Source organism: Microtus oregoni, unplaced genomic scaffold (genome assembly GCF_018167655.1).
Source record: "Microtus oregoni isolate MIOR12 unplaced genomic scaffold, Mior012 000010F_ref0000083, whole genome shotgun sequence".
In the NCBI taxonomy this organism is placed as follows: domain Eukaryota; kingdom Metazoa; phylum Chordata; class Mammalia; order Rodentia; family Cricetidae; genus Microtus; species Microtus oregoni.
In genome coordinates, this window is record NW_024543069.1 from 3276675 (window position 1) to 3295693 (window position 19019).

The 19019-nt window shown below is 46.9% G+C and overlaps 1 protein-coding gene across 1 annotated transcript in view; it reads right to left on the minus strand.

The window, feature by feature from the left end:
* The window catches only part of Dchs2 (dachsous cadherin-related 2), a 192174-nt gene extending 186128 nt beyond the window's left edge, over window positions 1-6046 (minus strand). The window contains exon 1 of the mRNA XM_041658916.1: window positions 3834-6046. Within this exon, the coding sequence (XP_041514850.1) occupies window positions 3834-5825 (1992 nt within the window). The 5' untranslated portion in view covers window positions 5826-6046. The remainder of the gene's footprint in view (window positions 1-3833) is intronic.
* Between the last annotated feature and the right edge of the window lie 12973 nt (window positions 6047-19019).

Below are 19019 nucleotides of genomic sequence, written 5' to 3' on the forward strand. Positions count from 1 at the left end.
ACTTTGCCTGCCCATGCAAAGTTTGTCTACGCTTCCAGAAGCATAAGGTTTTAATTACAGAAAACAAAGGCTCTCAATATGTTTCTCCCGTCATTCCTTAGCATGAACAAATGGCTTTGCTCTGTGTTAGAATGTTTGATTTTTAAAAAATTGCAGTCTGAGTTGCTGGCTTGACTTTTATTATATAAAAAAATCATTCAGTGGATTTTGGCTTGAGATTAAGACAGAATTTCCAGGAATTTCTGAACTTGCCCCAAACATACTTCTGCCATCTTGTACTACATTATTTAGACTATGCGGCATTCTCAGCAGTAGGGATTATAAAACCAAACTGCAGATCAGTTCTGAAAAATACTGAATATGTTCTACATACTGGAATACTAAATATGCAGCCAAGAGTGAATTCTTTATATAAAATTGAACAAACACATTTATCTCCTTATTACACAAATTTGTTTTCTCTTTAATAACTGGGAATTATATACATGTATTAATTTTATGATTTATTATCAGTAGATGTTTAATGTGTATACTTATGTTCTATACCTATATGCCAGGGATATATCAGAACAAAGGAGTTACCAAGGGGAAGTTTGAGAAGCCCTAGTCTAGACCAAGGCAGCACCAAGAGACTCAAAGGAACTCTGGGTAATTGTCCGGAAGAGGCTTTCCATAAGGAGTAGGTAGGGAGAGAGAATGAAGGTATCCATAGAGCTGCCGCTAACGGTTTTCTTTACTATAACAAAACACTCAAGAGAAGCAACTTAGAGAGAGAAAGGGTTATTTTGACTCATTTTTAATCTCACTACGTGAAAGACTAAGGCAGAAGGCTAGCATGTTCCGGGCTAGGCAATGAGACTCTATGTTTAAAAGCTAAAAGGGAATCATGGAAAGAGAGTGGGGTGAGGGAAAGAGAGAGGACAAGAAAGAAGGGGAGAATAAGAACAGAGAAAGATACCACCCTGAAATCTAGGGGACAGCCACAGCTACAAGTTTAGCAAAGTTCACATAACCGCTAAGGGGAAGCCACCGAAGCCAAGCGGTAGAGGGTCTCCACAACTGTTCAATAAGCAGACGGATGCCCGGAACCTCCAGAAGGTCTAATGAGCACAATTCCATACCATCTCTAGGAGCGCTGGGAAGCTGGGTAGCTGGGGTTCTCAGGGATGCAGCTTGAGCCAGATGAGCCACCATAAGGGGGTCCAGCACACATGGGGACCCAAGGGGATAGTTTCATCCTTGGTGGCAGGAGCTTTTCATGGTTTTGAAAACAATTCTATAGATGGTTTCTAATCAAAAGAGTCACAATGAACCATTTCTTCTTCACACAAAGCTATGTTTTATTATATCCTGCCAAGATCATCAGGCCTCCCAGGCAGAAGTTTTGGCTGGTAATCACCCTGTCCAACCTTTCCCTGTCGTGACTTCATTGTTAAAATCTGATTGCACTGCCTTTGGACACTGGGCATCTATGGTCTCCTCCGGATCACAGCCTCTTCTTCAGTATTCCTAAGTCTACATGACTGACCTCTTGATAATGGTGGAACTAATACATGGGACTCTCATGGCTTTCTCCATTTCAAGAAGACAATGGCTTCTAGCCCATATGACATCAGGCTCTGGTTAAGAGATGAAAGACTTTGACACTTATGGACCCTCCTGTTTCAGCAGGGAGTAGTAACTGCTGTTTAAGCCACCTTTGAAGAACTCAGAGCTGCTGATCACAACTTACACGATGTGTGACATCTTTATATTATCCCAGGCCTCTACGTTTGTAAAATAGATATGTAAATTAAACATCTGTTGATGATAAATCATGAATAAATTTATTTTAAGGTAATTGTTTGGTAGAAACAAAGCCAAATTTGCATGCTAAATGCAATGGATTTCACATAGCTCTTGGCTGAATGTTTGATACTGCACGGTATAGAATACCTTCAGTGTTCTTCAGAACTGCCCATATTTCGATGTTGTCATCACTGATGTTGAGAACATGGCTTCACACAAATATGCAGTACAAAACTGCAGGTGTATATTTAGGACCGTGTCAGAAATTATTGGAAATAATTATACAGCCGATCGTCTAAGTCAAAATTCATTGAACAGCTTTTACGGAAAGCAGACAGTAGTTCTTAAAAGCAAACATTCTCACACAAAAACAATCCTACCATATACCATATTTGTTGTCTACATATTGAGGAAAAACAGTGGGGAAGTGTTAAAAGTGTCATTTTCTACTGTTAGACCATTATGTTTATAAGAGCCGAGAATGTCAGTGATGCAAGCCTGCAGGGCCACTGCTTGGGAACTGGAGGCTTACATCGTCAGTTCAAAAGCCAGCTATGGTTACAGCAGACCCTGAACCTTTCTTGAGCAAAAATATTATATACAAATACATATATAGTATATAAATATCTACTATGCACACATATGTAATTATAAATTATGTACAATATATAAATAAATTTATATTGCTATATATAGCAAAATATCAATAAAAATAAAAATAAACACTGCAGTCCAAACAAGACTCCCAGTCTGTGCCCAGGTCAGCCTGGAAATGCTCACCTGGGCGCTAGGTGAGCCGCAGACATACGCAATGCCAGGTGCACAGGCCGCGTGTTCAGAAGCGAGTCTGTAGTGAAATCACGTGACACATCACAGGAACCCCTCTAACTCTGTTTAAGCTTCATTTTGATTTAAATTTTGGTCTCGGGGATTTAGGAACCTTTTACTGTTGTCACACTTTTTACAGCCCCCACAATCTGTCCTAGGACCCCCGGTATGGTCAGGACCCACGTGTCCAGAAGCTGGCAGCTGGAGAACGGATGAGGGTGACTGCTAGCTCCAAAGCCGAAAAGGTACAATCACAAAATGCATTTTTTACCGTAGAAAAGCACATCCCTTATCTAAAGGTTATCGGGTGCATCCTTCATAAAAGCTAAAGCTCGGGCCTCCTAACGGAAAAGCAGGGCGTACATAACAGAGGTCGGCCATCTACTAGACTCCGTGCTAACTGAAGCCTGATCCAGCGGTCAGTCAGCTTTACCCTCTTCATCTCCTCCAGTGGTCCTGGAGTAACTAAGTCTTGGAAATTTGCACATCTCACACCAGGTAATAGACTAGAAGCTATAAGGAGGGACAGCCTGAGGCGCAGGACACAGCGTTCTGGCAGTGCAGAAGAGATCCCAAGAACTCTAGAAAACACTCCAAAGTCAAACAGCAGCACAGGGCGGGACCTGGGGTAACCATGATGGATGTGGTGGTTCTCTGCTCCTCCAGAGGCGAAGTCCTCTGGAGCATCTCAGCCCACAAACATGATGGTTACAATGACGCCAGGTCCTCAGTGACCCTGGCAAACTCCTAAAGAAGGTGGGAAACTCTGTAAGGGGTCTTTGGAGGGATAGCTCAAAGGTCATTCACTGTTTGAAAACGTGAAGACAACCCTGACTCCTGAGACACCATGTAAAGGTCTCAAAAGTGTAAGCCGTTGACTCTAGCCTCATAATCTGCTTCGGGACAATGGGTGGTCCCTCGCAAGTGGATTTGGAGGCTTTCCAGCATGGATGAAACTGGACTCCCAGAAGGAAGATCCATGAAAAAGTCTCCCCGGGATGGAGAAAGGACTTTAGAGGTCACAGGGTCAAGACCTTACAAAAAGCTCTGGGGATGAGATAATATGTTTGCCTCTCCCTGGAGGGTCGGTCTATAGCAGGTAATCTTGTTTCTGGAACCAGGACACAACCCCCATGTCACATTTTCCCCAGTCAGACTTATGACCTCACCCTCCATTCCAGGCTGTGCCCTGGGCCCAGTGACCTGATAACACTCACCTGCAGAAAGCAATGTCCAATGGGGGCATGCTCAGCAAGGGTGACATTATACACCTGCCATCGGAACACAGGCTCGTTGTCATTCACGTCGTCCACAGCAATGCTCACCAGGCAGGTGGCAGACAGGGGCGGTTCTCCCAGGTCCTGGGCCACCACCCTTAGTTCCACTGCCTCTTGGACCTCCCGGTCTAGAACTCGGAGTGTGCTGATCAAACCGTTATCCGGGTTAATGCTGAAGGATGGAACACACTCTGCCTTGGGTGACAGAGCCTCAGAGTCGCAGGGGTTCGAGAGTTGCACCAGCGTATACCGCAGCCTCGCGTAATTGGTGCCAGCCTGGTCGGCATCCAAAGCGCTGACCCAAACCACCGAGGTTCCTGGGACCGCGGCCTCGGATACCGAGGCCCAGTAATGTTCCTGGCTGAACACAGGCGGCTGGTCATTAAGGTCCGAGACCCAGAGCAGCAGCGTCTCCTCTGTGCTCAATGGTGGGGACCCTGCATCCGTGGCCACTAGTCGTAACTCATATAGATCTTGGCTTTCCCTGTCCAAGAGGCTCTTGATGCAAAGAAAAAATACTCCAGGAGGGCCTCCTGGCTGCAGTGCGAAGGCTCCGTTCCCACCCTCCAAGGACAACTTGATACTACCTGCCCCAAAGCGTGCACCAAGCACCCCTGCAACTTCCTCTTCTTTCTCTGGGCCACCATCTGCGTCAGACACCGAGACTCGAGCCACATAGTCTCCTGGCCGGGCGCCCTCAGAGACGCGGGCCGTGCCTCCCTCGGTAAGAAAGAGCAGGTGGATAGCGGGCGGATTGTCATTCACGTCCAGCACGTCAATGGACACGCGCACGGTGGCTACCTCTGGCTCTGCGCCCCCATCGCGCGCCTGGACCACCAGCTGGTGCCAGGCCTGCGCCTCGCGATCTAAAGGTTTCTGCACCCGCACTATGCCGCTCAGTTCCTCCACCGAGAAATAGCCGGGATCGCCCCGTGGCCCTCCAGCTGCGCCCGCCAACGACGCTTGCCGCTCCCGGATGCTGTAGCGCACCAAGCCATTGGGCCCCAAATCGCGGTCAGTGGCACGCACGCGACACACCTCGGCGCCCGGCTGGGCGTCCTCACGTACTGCGGCGCGGTACTCTCCCTGCTCGAAAACTGGCGGGTTGTCGTTCTCATCGAGCACACGCAGCCGCACGTGCAGGCGGCCCGTGCGCCGAGGACTGCCCCCGTCCCAAGCTTCAATCTGAAGCTCGTGCGCTGCCACCTCCTCTCGGTCCAAGCGCCTCAGCAGCACCAAGTCTAAGGGCTCCAAGGGTGATGAGGGCACGGGCTGAGGCGGCGATGCAGGTGGCCCCTGCGCCCCGTAGCGCAACTGGAAGAAGGGTCCTGCGGGGTCCTGGGGCAGGTCAGACATTTGCAGCAAGGTGTAACCCTGGATGCTAAACAGCCCTGCATCCGGGTCCTGAGCACCTGGCAGCCGGAAAACGGTTCCTGGGGGGCTGAGTTCCGACACTTCTAGCTGCAGGGAGTCGCGGGGAAAGTGGGGCGAGTGGTCGTTCACGTCGTTGACGCGGATTTCCACCTGCACCACCTCGCCCCACAGTGTGGCCGCCACGAAGCTGTAGTGGTCCCGCCGCTCGCGGTCCAGACGCCGAGCGGTGCGGATGATGCCGGTGTCCGGGTGCACGTGGAAGTCGTCCAGCAGCGGGGAGTCATCCGAATCCTCCGACAGAAAGAAGCCGTTCCCTTCCTGCTGCTGCTCCACTGGCAACCCCGCACGAATGTCACCTACCAGCGTGTCGGGAGGCAGCCCCTCGTCCACAGAGAGACTGAGGTTGAACACCTGGGCCGACAAGCCCGAGGCAGCCCACAGCCAGGCGTGCACGAAGAACCGGAGCAGGGAGCGCGGTGTCCCGGAGCCGCAGGGCCGCCCACCGGGTGACCCCGCTGGCTGATGCCCTTCGCCCATCCTCCGCCCAGCGGGGCTCATTTCTTCCCCGGCTCTTTAGGAAGGTTCCAGATAGCTGCCAGCTTGTGGCGGGATCGCAGAACAGTCCAGGAGTCTCTTCAGTATCTGAGTAAGATGAGAAAAGACTTTGTTTGGCAAACAAACCAAAGAAGCCAGGAGTTCCCAGGTTGACATCTGCAACTGGTGCAGACGCCCTCTGCCCGCAGCTCATGCAGGCGGGAGCTGCTCTTGCTGCCTCTGCCGCCGCGGCCACCTCTCCATCTCCTGGATGTCTTTAAGCAAGTCCCATAGCTTTTTCTCTCTTCTTCTGTTCTTTTTACATCTGCTCCTTGTTCTGCTCGACTGACTGTTTCCCCCTGGTAAAGTCAGGTGCATTATTTCTTTTGCCAAAAAAGAGGAAATTATTTAAAGCGCTCACACAGGGAGGAAGGGGATCCGGCCGGGAAGGGGGTGGAGTAAGGGCGGGGATGCCGAGAAGGGCGCAGGGTGGGAGGAACGATGGGAGGCGCGGCTCCAGCAGCAGGCTGCTAAGGGGGGCCGAGGCTTCCACCCGCTCCGCCCCCCTCCCATTCCGGCATCCCCAGGCACTGGGGACTGCGCAGCGCCCCTTCCGACCCAGCCTCCTACTCCTCAGTCCCCTCCCCGTTGCATGACGCGGCTGGCACCAGGGCGAATTCCAACCTGCTAATCTCTGTTCTGTAGCAGAACTGAAAAAGAGCCGGCAGGATGGACACTCAGCCCAGGACTGTGGTGCTGATGGAGGAGGCGCGGACGGGTTGTCTGGCCAGGCCTGGCGTGCGAAGTGTACCGGGTTGGGGGCCAGGCCAGCAGCCTGCCCGCCCGCTCCCCCTCTGTCCTCCAGACAGCCCCTCCAGCGGGCCTGCCTTTGGCTGGGGCCAATCGAAGAAGGTAGGGCTTATGATGATCTCTTTGGGGAGCGAAAATTGTACTCTCTGGCGAGAGAACGTGGTCCCCAACAGAAGGACAGACGGAGTAAACGGCCAGTGCACAGCTGGGGCCAGTTTGACTGCAAAGAAGGCGGAACTTGGAAAGAAAGGAAAAATAAATAAATAGATAAATAAATAAATAAATAAATAAATAAACCTTCCAGAAAACCCAAAAATCTGTGACACACATGGTGCAAAGCACGCTTTATTATGCCGCGACGTGTGGCCTCTTGTCACTCCCTTCTGCCACCGGCGATGACGACAGTGGATGGGGCTTGCCAACATTTTCGACATCCAGCGCCATCATACCTCCCCGCGTATTTTATGATGGTGATTTACGGGCAGGCGGACCGCATGGCTTAAGCACCAGCAGCGCCTAAGCTCTACCGCCACCGCTAAGGGAAGAACGTTGGGAGGCTATGCTGCTGAGATCGCCTCCAAAGTAGCTTGGGGCTGAACCCGAAGACAATCCCCCTCCGTCTGCAAAGTCTCCGTTTCCCTCCAGTTATCCATAATTATCGGTAGAAACTGATAAACGGCCTCTAATAAAGTATGCTCCACCGAACAAGTCTGCCCTCTTGAGAATGGCCAGGCCGTATGTAGCGGGAGGTTTCTGCAGTTTTGCATTTCGGCCAGAAGGATGAATTAATTTCCTAGATACTGTTCCGTGGTAGAGGGAGAGCCAAAGGGCCAGCACACTGTTCCCCAGTAACCCCAGTGAAGGCGCCTTTTCTAAATTCAGTGGCCTAGGCCTATCATTGCTAATCGGTAGCCACACCACCCTGTACCTCTGACAAAATACTAAGAAAAGCATTTTCTGCTCAGTAGATGCATTGCATGTAAATAGAGATAGTATTCTATCTAAAATTTTGCCTCCTTTCTATCGATGAAGTGCCCGTAAGCATCCAGCTTGAGACTTTGGAGACTTCTTTCCCACCTGATGCAGGGGACCTTCCCCTGGTCATTGTTTAAGTGGCTCCACACCAAGCGTTCAAACTGAGTTTCTAAAGCCAACTCAAGCCATGTTAAGCCCTGTTCAGAAGCTGCAAGCTATCCTCTCCCGTACACTCAGACTGTTTCATGCTCCTTCTTAAATTGCCTACCTTGCTCTCCTTTGAGTGGTCGGAACTTTCCTGTAGATCTCCCCCTGCCCTGCAGAGGACGCTTTTCCTCTTTCAGGTCTCAATTCAGCTGCTAACTGAGGGAGGGGGCTTCTGCCTGAGCACCCTCCCTCTACTGCCCCCTGCCGGGGAAACCTAGATCCTCATGTCGTATTTCATTCAGAATACCTTTGGGTGACCAGGAGCAGCTTGTTTGGTTCATCTGTGGGTTCCATCACTCCAGTCCAATCCTCTTCACAGGCTGGAACACCACCTGGTCTGGTAGTGTCTGGTCGCTTTTGAAGGTCGCTCTTCACTAAGTGGCTGGATAGCCAGATAAAAGAAGGAACTTTTAAAACGGAGCTCTGAAACCTAATTGGCCCTGAGCCCCTTCACTGTGGTGAACCCCTGCTTTGCCTCGGTTTTGTTCATCCTACCAAGCTCCCTGGGCCCCACCACTTTGAACATTTTCAGCTCACCTATAAACTATATTGTCATCCAGTATTTACTGGCGACTAAAAGACAAAGCAGGATCTTTTTCTGTATGTGGCGCTGAAACAGAGGTTCGTTTCAGAGACGAATGGAGAATAGGGCCTTCAGGCGTCTGCTTTCCTGTGGGCTGGTCCTCGGTTTTATGACTGAAGCACGCACAGGCAATATCAGCTTTCCTGACCATGCCCCAGTACCCTTCCCTGAATGTTCTGAGCAGATTTCTAGGCTGAAAGTCCGGTTTTCTAAAGGAAGAGAACTTCTGAAAACAGCTTTTGGGTCTGTTTCACTTGGTCCCAAAGCCCTCCAAGAGACTAGCCTATGTCACGGCCGTCAAGGGACGAATCAGGTTGTGGCTGGCAAGCCCCTTTGCCTTTGGAAGTGGTTAACCCTCACTCGGATCTATTAAGTAAGGCAAGTTAAGTTTTGTTAAGTTTCTGTTTCCTTTTCTTGAGTGGGAGCAAGGAAGCCAGGAACTTTGGAAGAAATGTTCAGGTGGATTACAAACAGGAAGCATCCCCTGCTACTGCCAGAGGAAATGTCTTAAGAGTAAACTGTAATCTCCGCTCTCACTGCTCAGCCCCCAGAGTGCCTAAAGGAAGAGGATGTAAAATTCTCACAGTCACGAGCAGAAACTATCACAGCTCAAGGGGCCAGGGGCTTATCCTCACCAGATGCTATATGGTCTCAGTAGAATAGGATGGCCATCTTGAAAACCACTTCCTCATATGCTGTAGACGGTTCTTGGTGTTGTGATAGTTAAATGGAATAAATAGTTACAAAGTGCTCAAAGCAAAATTCAGAACATTTCGTGTCAACCCTTTAAGACAAGAATTAAAATGGTTAGCCCTGTCTTACAGGTGTGAAAATTGATGCCCAGGGACACTGACTGCCAGGGATGTGACCTAAGTCACATAGCAGTGAGTAGTGTCGTGGTCCCTAAACCCAGTGGTCCCTAAAGACAGCTCTGGTCTCTGGTTCATGGTCATTTGCTGAGACCTCTGCTGGTTATTTATCTTGGTAGTTCCTTTAAGTGCACCGTCTTCTGAATTCTCAAGGGCAGCCCTACAGAGATACAGTGAGTCTGAGAACAAGTTGGGCAAAGTGCAAAAAGAGTTACTGGGACAGACAGCATGTCTGTGGGTGTGAAGGGGGCACAGAGTGGACACAGAAAGTGATTGCTTAGGGGTGAAATCAATGGACATAAGCTATTCAGAAAAGGAAGTTAAAGGCAAGGTCTTAGGGCTTGAGAGACGTGGAGGGTTCCCAACATCGTCCCCCGGGGCAGAGCCTCTGAGGATCACAGCATCAGGGAGCCCACCAGCACTGAAACTATGATTACCATCAGCCAACTCGGAGCTTGAGATGGGCCAGGTTGACTAGACCATAGTGCCCTACCGTTCAGTCATATTGCAGTCTAACTATTGCTGTGAAGTTATCAGGCATGCTATCAACATTATAATCGGGTCATGAAGGTCAAGGAGCCTCCTGTCAGTAATGGGGTGGTTGGTGAACATCATCCAATCACTTGAAGGCCTTTCAAACAAAGGGGGAAACAGTATTCTGTCTTAAGACTGTAGGATAACAATCCTGACAGTTTCCAGGATGCCAAACTGTCTATGTTGGTCAACTCTCTCTCACTATAATAAAATGAATGACATAATCACCTTATCTAAAGAAACATGTTTTTTTTTAGTTTATATTTTTTGGTGTTTCGGGCCATCTCCCATGGTCCTGTCACTGTGGGTGAGGTAGTACTTCATGTACCGAGTATACAGCAGAGAGAAATTTCCCAGAACACGGTCAAGAAGAGAAGCAAAGAAAGAAGTATCTGGAGTACAAGAGTCTCTGTCAAGAGCGCAGCCTTAATGAGGTGAAGGGTCTGCACCACTAAATTTTACCTGCTATAAAGCTCTACCACCTCCAAATCAATCATAATGGGAAAGAAGCCTTCCCCAAGAACTTCTGAGAAATATTCCACATTCATGCTACAGTGCTTGTATGCAGGTGTCAGACTTGCCAAGTTTCATAGTCAAGACAGCCAAGTACTTAAAACAAACAAGTAGTATTTAAGATAGATATTTGATAGCTAGGTGATTGATTGATTGATATATGGATAATTGATAGCTAAATGATAGATACATGATAGATACTTGATAGGTAGAAAATAGAAATCTGATAGGTAGATAGACAAACAGAGATATAAAGATATTTAGGTAGATGAAATAAGTTCTGGAGAATCAAGGCTAATGCAGAGTATTTTTAAGACATAGAAATTACTTTGTAGTTAATATTATATTCGGCATTTAATATACATACATTTTGTGTTCTTATATTTTTAAAACCAGGGTCCTGGGGCTGAGTGATGGCTCAGATTACAACAGGCTTCCCATGGATGGATAAAGAACCGAGTTCAGATCTCAGAGGTCCTATGAAAATCTGGCACAGTGATGCTGTAGTGCAACACTAGAGATGTAGAGACAAGAGGTGTTTGCTGGCCACTCACGCATGCTAAGCCTTGCATCCCAGATTCCATGAGACACCCTGATGGACACACTCACCCCCCCCCCACCGCGAGACTCAGGGATCGTTACAGAGGAGACAGAAGGGTTGTAAGAGCCAGAGGTTTCAGAATACAGCTGCAGATCTGTTCTTTCCAGACATAGCCGTCCCATAGCACAAAACTTGTATAAGATCCAGCCACCTAAAACTCCAACCTGCTGGAAGAAGGGCTCTCAGGGCTCTGCCCCCAACTGATGAGCACTGGTAGCTGATAGCTACCAGGGAAGGAAGAACCCATTTTCCGTAGGGGTGTGGCCCTTAGGGAGGTTGCTATGCTCCAGGGGAGGACCCTATACCCATGCACACACTGGCAGCAGATGCTTTAAGCACTCAGTGGGCTATCCTTCGACCCACCCTGCCCCCAAATCCGCCGGTTCACGGCTACACAGCCTGCTCCAATACTGAGTGGACCTAAGAGATGAGTCAGCAGTGGCCCTGTGGCCAGACAGCTGGACTCCCCACTCCCTAGGACCTCCACATGGGAGAAAAACCAGGGGCCCCTCATAAGTGGATACTAGCCATAAACAAAGGACATTGAGCCTATAGGTCACGATCCTAGAGAAGCTAAGTAATAGGTGAACCCCAAAGAAAAACATATAGACCCACCTAGAAATTGGAAACAGACAAGATCGTCAGACAAAATTTGGGAGCATGGGGACAGGGGTAGAAGGAAGGGGATAAGAGGAAGGTTGAGGAGAACTTGAGGGAATAGGATAGTCGAGGTAGAGGAAGGACAGATATGAGAGCAAGGAAAGAGATATCTTTATTGAGGGAGCCATTTTGGGATTAGCAAAAAACCTGGCTCTAGAGAAATTCCCAGGCATCCACAAGGATGACCCCAGCTAAGACCCTAAGCAATAGAGGAGAGGTGACCTGAACTGGCCTTGCCCTGTAGTCAGACTGATGATTGTCTTAAATATCACCATAGAACCTTCGTCCAACAACAGATGAAATCAGAGACAGAGACCCACATCAGAGCACTGGACTGAGTTCCCAAGGTCCAGTTGAAGACTGGAAGGAGTGAGAGTATGAACAAGGAAGTCAAGACTATGAGGGGTTCACCCACTGATACAGTGTGCGTGAGCTAATGGGAGCTCACCAATTCCATCAGGACTGGGAGTGAATGAGCATAGGAACAAATTAGTCCCTCTGAATGTAGTTGATAGTTGGGGCTGACTGAGGGACCACTGATAGTGATACTGGGATTTGTCTCTACTGCATGTATTGGCTTCTTGGGACCCTATTCTCCTTGGATGTAAACCTTGCTCAACCTAGATATAGTATGGAGGGCTTTGGACTTTCCACAGGGCAGGGTGCATTGCTCTCTCTTAGGATGGAGTGGGATGGAGTGGGAGGGTGTGTGGAGGGAGTGGGAGGTGTGTGGAGGGAGTGTGAAAGGAGTTGGAGGAGGGAAGGGAGTGGGAATTTGGATTGGTATTTTTTTTAAGTAATAAAAAAAAAAGAAGACAAAGTTGGGAATAACCTTGACCTTGTGAACACAGGAAAAGACTTTCTGAACAGAACACCAACAGCACATCATTAAGATCAACAAATTAATAAATGAGACCTTCTGAAACTGCAAAACTTCTGTCAGGAAAGGACACCATCAATAGAACAAAGCAGCAGTCTACAGAATGAGAAAAGATTTTATCAACTCCACATCCCTTAGAGGTCTATTATTCAAAAATGTATAAAAAAATCAAGCAGCTGGTTATCAAGAAAACCAAATAAAAGGATTGAAAATGGCGTACAGTTCTGAATGGAGAATTCTTAATAGAGGAATCGCAAATGACTAGAAACGCTTAAAAGAAATGTTCAATATCCTTATCCATCAGGGAACTGCAAATCAAAATTCCTTTGAGAATCCATTTTGCACTTGTCAGAATGTCTAAGATCAATATAACACAACCGACAGGTCACGCTGGCAAAGACGTGGATCACCAGGAACACTCCTCCTTTGTTTGTGGGAGAAAAAGTTTAGCCACAATTTATTTTTAGTAAGTTGTTCTTTGTTTAAAACTCTAATGCTAGTTACAAATGTATTATTTAACATTCCCTTTTAAGTATTTTTTAAAGTGCTGATATTTACTTTTGTGCTATTAATCAATCTTGATCAAATTTTTGTGATCCAGTTCCAAGTCTTCATATAAAAAGTAGCTATATAGTATCATTTATTGAAGTTTCTCCTTTATGTGAAACTTGTGATACCTGTCTCTCCGTATACATTTTGGATGTTAACAAAAAAAAAAAAAACAAAGAGAAAAATAAGATGAGTAATGGTTGAGAAAGACACTAACACCTGGTACCCACCTTAACACATGTACACACATCTCCACATGCGCATATGTGTGAACACACACGAATATATGCACACATATAACTTTAAAGAGACATGTGAAATTAGGGTCATAACATGTATAATAAAAATTTTGTAGGCAATCAAGTCTGTCTCCATACTTACATTCTAGACCATCAAAATACATGATCATTTTTCTTTTCTTTTTGTTCTACACATACTTATTTATTCCAATTTTCAACTCAATGGAATGAATTCTCCATAGCATGTGTGTTTTAGGAATTAATGCATTTTTTCATCTGATTCATTGGGAATATAGAAAAAATACATCAAGAAATTTCCAACATTTTGTTAGAATGTTGGGTGGAACTCTGTCCTCTTATTAAATGCATGCTACATTGACTCGTATTTTCAAATCTAGTGGAGCTAAAATGTAAGTTCCATTCAGAGCTGTCCCCTAGCAAGTGATGTTTTGGTTTCTAATTTCTTTATTACAGTACAAAAGTGATACTATATTTCTAGTTTGGATTGTATTTTTCCAGGGCTGGTGATATACAGTCAGTCACATGGTCATAAGAGCAAGCAAGCTCTACTCTACAATGGATTGCATTGTCATATTTTGGGGCACACATATGTTTGATAATGATGTGATGTGGTCAACCTTTCAGATTGGTTCACTAGTTTGAAACTTAGATGCTTCCACTGATTAAATAAACATTCGCAATCAATGAACACTTTATAATGAAACAGATTCTGTGATCAACAATTTTATCCAGCTATAGCCTAGGTGTTATGAATAGATTTAGCTGGGAGGAATTTCATTTTGTAGCCTTTTTGATAAACAGTTGGTTTCTCAGGATGTAACCCCATCAGAAGCAAGTAGCATCTAGACTGTAGTTATCTCTGCATTGGAGGACTGTATTATAAGTGTGTGAGAAAGAGCCCCTGGTTAAAGAACTAGCTCCTTGTTCTTTTTTCCCCTCCCACCCTTCCCTACTTATAATTTTCTTCTCTTCCTCCCCCATAATTGTTCGAACTGACCACCTTCTCCATATCCCTCCACCAGGCACCAAACATGCTCAACCGTCTAGGCACCGAGAATTGGCTTCCCCGACTCCTTTGTTGGCACACTCCTTGTCTTCCTCTCTCCCTACAGCCTTTCTTTAGATGTAATAATCCACCTCCCTACTTCCCAAACCCTTTAATCATTCAGTTTCTGTTCTCTGAACTCTTTCCAATTTTCCTATACGTCGGGTAAGATGTGAAAACCAAAACCACACGCCCTTTTCTAACAGGGTCTACGCATTGCCAAAGCTCACAAGGCTAACTTCCTTCTTCAAGGAGAAATCAAAGTCAGCCAGAACAGGTTCTTCACAAGCAGATGTCAGAACAGGCATGACACCTGGCCCTCTGTTCAATCAGCCCACACCTTCCGAGCAGGTGATTATTCCATGTAGAAAGATAATGTAGTTGCTTTTACATGAAGGGATTTTAGAATACTCACACCTTTCTGGTAAACTAAATAAAAGGCATCCCCGGCAAATGAAAATGACAAACAGCATTTCATTTTTTTTTCTAGGTATTGATTGTATAAAGTTATAGTAGTTGATCCACTCTTGGGACAAAAGAAGGTTCATTGAAATACAAACACACACATACACACACATGCGCGCACACACACAGAGACAGAGAGAAAGAGAGAGAGAGAGAGAGAGAGAGAGAGAGAGAGGGAGGGAGGATATAGATAGTACATTATAATGATTTCAGGCAAAAGAAAGCAAAGGAAATACCCCAAACCTGCCAATCCCACAAATATTCACTGCGAAAAACACCTGGATTCTTCCCAAGCCACAGCTGTTCAGTTGGAAAATGCCTGGATCCCATTGAATCAAAGCAGTTAAGGGAAAAGCGCCACATCCTGCCCAGCGTGTCTGCTCAGAACGACACGCACACATGAATCCTATTTGATCAAGGCACTAGGCGCAGTTCTCTGAGAAATAAATAAATCCTGCTGGACCCAAGCACGGTTGTCGATGAACAAACACAGATGGGGACGCACTGCGCACAGATTCTATCTAGGAGGAACGCTCCCATGCAGCGGTTGGGAAGGAAGACTTCTGCGTGGTCAGATCACGCGGATCTGTGTGTTTCCACCCTGGTTACTGTAAGTCCAGTGTAGAGAGGGAGGCAAAGCTGAGTGAGTTCATCTTGTTTTCCTTCAGGAAGGACAACACAATCTTGTACATATGAACACCTGACTTTTGACAAAGAAGCCAAAAAGGTACAATGGGAAAAGGAAAACATCTTTAACAAATGATACTGGCATAAACAGATGCCAACATGTAGAAGAATGTAAATAGATTCATATTTATCATCTTGCACAAAATTCAAGTCCATGTGAATCAAAGATCTCGACATAAAGGCAGTTACATTGCACCTGAAATAAGAGAAAATGGGAAGTAACCTTGAACACGTTGGCACAGGAGACCACTTCCTAAACAGAACCCCAGTAGCACAGACACAAACAGTAAATGGAACCTCCTGCAGCTGAGAAGTTTCTGTAAGGCAAAGGACATGGTCAATAAGACAAAACAACAGCCTACAGAATGGGAAAAGATTTTTACCAATGCCATATCGGACGGAAGACAGTCTTCAAAATACGTAAAAATCTCCAGAAACTAGACATAAAAATACCAATAATTCAACTAAAATATGGGTTAGAGAGCTAAACAGAATTCTCAACAGAAGAGACTCCAATGACTGGGAGAAATTTAAGAAATTGCTCAACATCCTTAATCATCAAAATGCAAATCAAAAGGACTCTGAGATACCATCTTACACCTGTCAGAATGAATGGCTAAGATCAAAAATTCTGAGGACAGCTTATGCTGGAGAAGTTGTGGAGGCAGGGGAATACTCCTCCACTGCTGGTAGGAGTGCAAACTTGTACAGCCATTCTTGAAATCAGTACAGCGGTTTCTCAGAAAATTGACAATCAATCTACCTAAGACCCAGCGATATCACTCTTGGGCATATAACCAAAGGATATTCAATCATAGTATAATTATACGAATATTTGCTCAGCAATATTCTTAGCAGTATTATTCGTAATAGCCAGGACCTGGAAATAACCTAGATGCTCCTCAACCAAAGAATGAATAAGGAAAATGTGGCACATTTACACACTGGAGTATTACTCAGCTGAAAAAAAAAACAATGACATCATCAAATTTGCAGGCAAATGGGTGGAAGTAAGAAAAAAAACACCCTGAGTGAGGTCACACAGACTCAGAAAGACAAACACGATATATACTCACTCACACGTGGATAGAAGACACAAAGCAAAGGATAACCAGACAAATCCACAGCGCCAGGGAAGCTAGAGCATTCCTCCAGTAATTGATGGAACCAGATGCAGAGAGCAACACCCAAGCACTTGGCCCAACTCCTGGAATCCTGTCAAAGAGAGGGAGGAGGGGGTACAAATCAAGATAGTGATGGAGAAACCTACAGAGACAGCTGAACCAAGTTCATGGAAACTCATCTCTGGGTGGACGGTTGTGGAGCCTCCATGGGTCTAAACTAGGCCCTCTGGATGCAGGGGTCAGTTGTGAAGTTTGGGCTACCTGAGGTCCCCTGGCAGCAGGACCAGGAACTATCCCTGGTGCAGGAGCTAGCTTGTTAGAGCCTGTTCCCTAGGAGGGGATGCCATATCAGACTTAATGTAGAGAGGAGAGCCTTGATTCTACCCCAAATTAAGGTGTCAAACTGTGTCAGCTCTCCATGGAGCCCTGACCTGGGAGGAGTTTATGAGAATGGGCTGGGGAAGGAGGGGTAGGAGAAAGAACCTTGGTTGGAATGCAAAATGAATTAAAAATAAATAAATATTTTAAAAGATAATTTTGAGGAAAGAACGTGTGCTTTGAGAAGCCACAAACTTCAAGTCATAGGGCTCTGGAGCCCTCAGGGTTCTACCCAAAGACTCCCAGAGAAGACTAAAATCCCTGGAGGGAGGAGAGCTGAAGTTCCCCAGATTTGGTGTTCCTCCTCTCCTCTCGTGCAGGCTAACTCTTATTTCCCATGACTGTTCATTTCTCAGTGGAAGAAAAGGGGACAGGAGAGTGGAATACCAGAGGCTTTGACAAGACCCTCTCAATGAATACTACAGTCTTCCCGGAAGCAAGCCCGGTTCCCACAGCCAACGAGCCCCACGCTGGCCACCTTGAGCTGGAGTGTTTTAGCCATCAGGCTGAGCTCCAGAGATGGACAGAAAACCGGACGGCATTGGCAGGAATTTGAGACGCAGCTTCCTGTGCTGCAAAGGTCCGAATGTCCCCCCTTTTAGTCATGGGCGTCTGCTTGCTGTGTTAGTGCAACTTCCACATTGCCGCTGTGTGGTTTATCTTCAGATCTTCCCTAAGAGTCCCAGCCTCTTCTCATTCCTGTTTGCCCTGCTCACCTGTGGTCTCCATTCACTTCTTTTCAAGGCCTTGTCTCTAACTGAGGTATAACAGCGAAGAAATTCTTTAAAGCCTCAAATTCAAAAGACTTTCCTGGGCGCAGACGAATGATAAATGCTGGGGAGGAGCCACAGCAGAAGCCATGGTGCATTTCTGAGCATGCGTGTTGGGCAGCCCAAAGCGGGGAATGTGGGGGGCTCTGGGTGGGGGGAAGGAGAGGAGGCAGAGTTGCATGTGGCTTCCGAGAACACCCACAGCTGCCAGCCTTTCGATTTTGCAGGTGTCCTGAGTGAAAGATTCTATGACTCAGCCCTTCTGCAAGAGTGTCACCCGCAGCAAAGTCCCACTGCAAAGCGAAGGAAAGGTTGGCTCATCTTTGCCTCACGTCCCTTAATCCCAGGCGCATCCTTGTGAACCCTTGCGGTAGGAAGGAACTGCCCTCCCCTAGGACGTCCACCCTCAGACCCTGGACTGTGTACATGAATTCATTGCCCTATGCAAAGGCAATACACAGGTGTGATTAGGTCAGGGAATGATCAGGGCCCAGTGTAGTCACACCAGTGGAAGAATCAAAACTCAAGAAGGAGATGGAACAAGAAAAACAGAAGCTGGGATGCAGGGGCCAGGAGCTCAGGAATCCTGCAGCTTCTGCAAACTGGCAAAATGAGGAGCTAGCATTTTCCACAGAGCTTCCCGAAGAGTGCAGCCTGCCAAGGCTTTGACCGCGGCTTTCCTTGGCCATACCTACAGAGCAGACAGCTAAGCTGCACTGTCTGAGGTCACTGCAAGCGTGATAATTTGCTGCAGCAGTCACTGTAAATGAATGGAAGCACCCAGCCTGCTAGCCCTCCCCCACAGGGTGTGGACCGCCTGGCTGCACCCCCCACCCCTCACCCCACCCCCCACTCCGGTGTGCGCTGTCCTCTCACAGACCCGCGCGTTTTCATGGCACAGAGGGTGGAATTTATCCCAGCACTGGCTTTGCATCCGGCCGACAGTTTCCCAAAAGATCCGTTCCAGCTGGAAATCACAGGATCAAGATGAAGTTATGTGATTTCAATGCATTCTCCTAAGTTTCATATTTGTAAAAATGTTGCTAGAAAAAAATATCAGCACAAAAGATAGCACTCTGTTTAGAGAGCAAGAGGAATTCTGTGGAAATAAAGCAGTCGTAGCTATGAAGCTGTGGGTGTGAGCCTAGGTACAGTGGAGACTTGGTCGCCGGTGACCTGTGGGAGGCCAAAAGTAAACAGTGAAAAACAAAGATGACTTCGAAAGCAAAGCATTTGGCCCAGCAGCTGGAAAATGGGGTTCTGGTTATATTGTGGAGAGAAATAAATCCCGACTGTGGAAACAAATGG